The 2257-nt window shown below is 63.9% G+C and overlaps 1 protein-coding gene across 1 annotated transcript in view; it reads left to right on the top strand.

The window, feature by feature from the left end:
* Positions 1–396: 396 nt before the first annotated feature.
* Positions 397–2257, top strand: part of LOC103925967 (kallikrein-8-like) — a gene marked incomplete at its 5' end in the record, with an annotated part of 5659 nt that continues 3798 nt past the window's right edge. The window contains 4 exons of the mRNA XM_009334775.1: positions 397–523; positions 1089–1236; positions 1610–1863; positions 2024–2165. Coding sequence (XP_009333050.1) covers positions 397–523; positions 1089–1236; positions 1610–1863; positions 2024–2165 — 671 coding nt within the window. The remainder of the gene's footprint in view (positions 524–1088; positions 1237–1609; positions 1864–2023; positions 2166–2257) is intronic.

Raw genomic sequence — 2257 nt, forward strand, 5'->3', positions numbered from 1 at the left:
GGCCCCTGGTTCCACGGGGGGCCCCCCCCCCCATGTCTACCTTGGATGACCCATTTCCACACACGGGACCCCCATGCCCACCTTGGATGACCCGGGTCCTGCCACAGGACCCCCATGTCCACCTTGTATGACCCATGTCGACCTGTGGGACCCACATGTCCATCTTGGATGCCCCATGTCCAGCTGTGGGACCCCCATGTCTTCTCCAAGGGGTCCTGTTTCCACCCATGGGACCCCCCGTGTCCGCCTTGGATGCCCCATGTCCACCTGTGTGACCCCCGCGTCCACCTTGGATGCCCCATGTCCACCTCTGGGACCCCCACGTCAACCTTGGATGCCCCACATCTACCTGTGGGACCCCTGTGTCCTCACCAGGGGCCCCCACATCTGCCCTAGGTGCCCCATGTCTGCCTCAAGGACCCCCATGTCCACCTGTGGGACCCCCCACGTCTACCTTGGGTGTCCTGTGTCCACCTGTGGGACCCCCACATCCACCTGCAGGACCCCTGTGTCCACCCCAGGGGTACCACGTCTACCTGTGGGACCACCAAATCCACCCTGGGGGTCCTTGTCTGTCGTGGGTGTCCCTCAACCACCCCAGGCACCCCACACCTACTCATGGGACTGCCCCACACCCACCTTGGGTGTTCCCCAACCATACCTGAGAACCCACATCCACCCATGCGACCCTCTGTGTCTGGCATGGGTGCCCCACATCGGCCCCAGGGGTGCTCATGCCCACCCCACGGGCCCCCACGTTCACCTGTGAGACCCCCATGTCTGCCCCAGGGGCCCCATGTCCACCCACGGGACCTCCCCCCATTCACCCCAGGGACCTCCATCTGTCCCAGGTGCCCCCTGTCCACCCCTTTGACCTCCTGGTCTCTCCCAAGCTGGACTGGCCTCTTCCACCACTGATTCACCTCCTTGTCCGGGACTCAGGGGACACGGGGATGGGGCCACCAGGGGTGGTCATGTCACACCAGAGGGTCCCAGCCGTCCCGTGTCCCATGTCCCTGCAGCGGGTGACATCAGCGAGGGTTCCAGACCATCGGTGTCCCCTGTGCCATGTCCCTTTGTCCCCACAGCCTCGAGGAACGTCCTGTGGGTGATTGAGGGGACCTCCTGCGACCTGCCCTGGCAGGCTGCCCTCTTCAAAGGCGAGAAGTTCATCTGCGGGGGGACGCTGGTGAACAAGAACTGGGTGCTGACGGCCGCCCACTGCCACGTCCCGGGGTAGGAGGCCGTGGGGGCAGCGGTGCCCGGTGGGTTTGGTGTCGATGGGCTGAGGCCAACAAGGAATTGGTCCAGGTGGCGCTGGCGGTCCTGCTTTCCAGCCAAGCAGGTTGGGAGGGTTGATGGCGTCTCAGTGGGCTTCACTCTGCCCCTTTTCTGCCCGCGTATAACCTAAACTCTGCCCTTTTTTGGGGAAGCCATAACCTTAATTCTGCCCTTTTCTGCTTTTGCTTCTTCTGCCCTTATCTCCACCTTCTGGGACCACGGCTCCGACTCTGCCCCTGCTTTGTGTGGGTCCCCGTGGCCCCCTGCGTCCAACATGGACCCCCCCACACACACACACCACCAACCCTGATGCCTTCGGCTTCATCAGCTTCATCAGCGTGCGGCTGGGGGGCCAGAGCCACAAGGACTCAGGTGGCACCGAGCAGTGGCGGCTCTCGGCCAAGGTCTTCAAGTACCCACGCTACAATGAGACCAACAAGGACGGCGACCTGATGCTCATCAAGTTCCTCCTGCCCGTCCACGTCAACAAGCAGGTGAAGCCGCTGCCACTGGCCTCCCACTGCCCCGTGCCCGGCAAGACCTGCCAGATCGCAGGCTGGGGGTCCACCACCAGCCCTGAAGGTACGAAGCCGGTCACCTGGGGACCCAGACACCTGGGGTGCACTGATAACCCCTAGATGTGTGTCCCCTCCCCAGGGACCCAGGTGTCCGGGCTCCCCCAAAGCCCCCCTCCCAGTCCCGTTGGTCCCACTCTCACCCTCAGGCACCCTTGACCCCTGAGGGAACCCAGGCGTCCGGGTGACCCGGTCAGGGCACCAGGAAGCCTTGGAGCTCCTGCTCGGTGCCAACAAGAAGAAGAGGGGAGATGAGCTCCAGGGCAAAGAGGACAAGAGGTCCAAGCTGGGTCCGGGCTGGATCACTTGGTGCGTCCCCCCCTGCGTGACCTCATGCTCTCCCTCACCCGCAGTCACCTTCCCTGAGGACCTCCACTGCGCCAAGGTCACCATCGTCTCGG

The sequence above is a fragment of the Pygoscelis adeliae genome, unplaced genomic scaffold (assembly GCF_000699105.1).
Source record: "Pygoscelis adeliae isolate BGI_AS28 unplaced genomic scaffold, ASM69910v1 Scaffold672, whole genome shotgun sequence".
NCBI lineage: Eukaryota > Metazoa > Chordata > Aves > Sphenisciformes > Spheniscidae > Pygoscelis > Pygoscelis adeliae.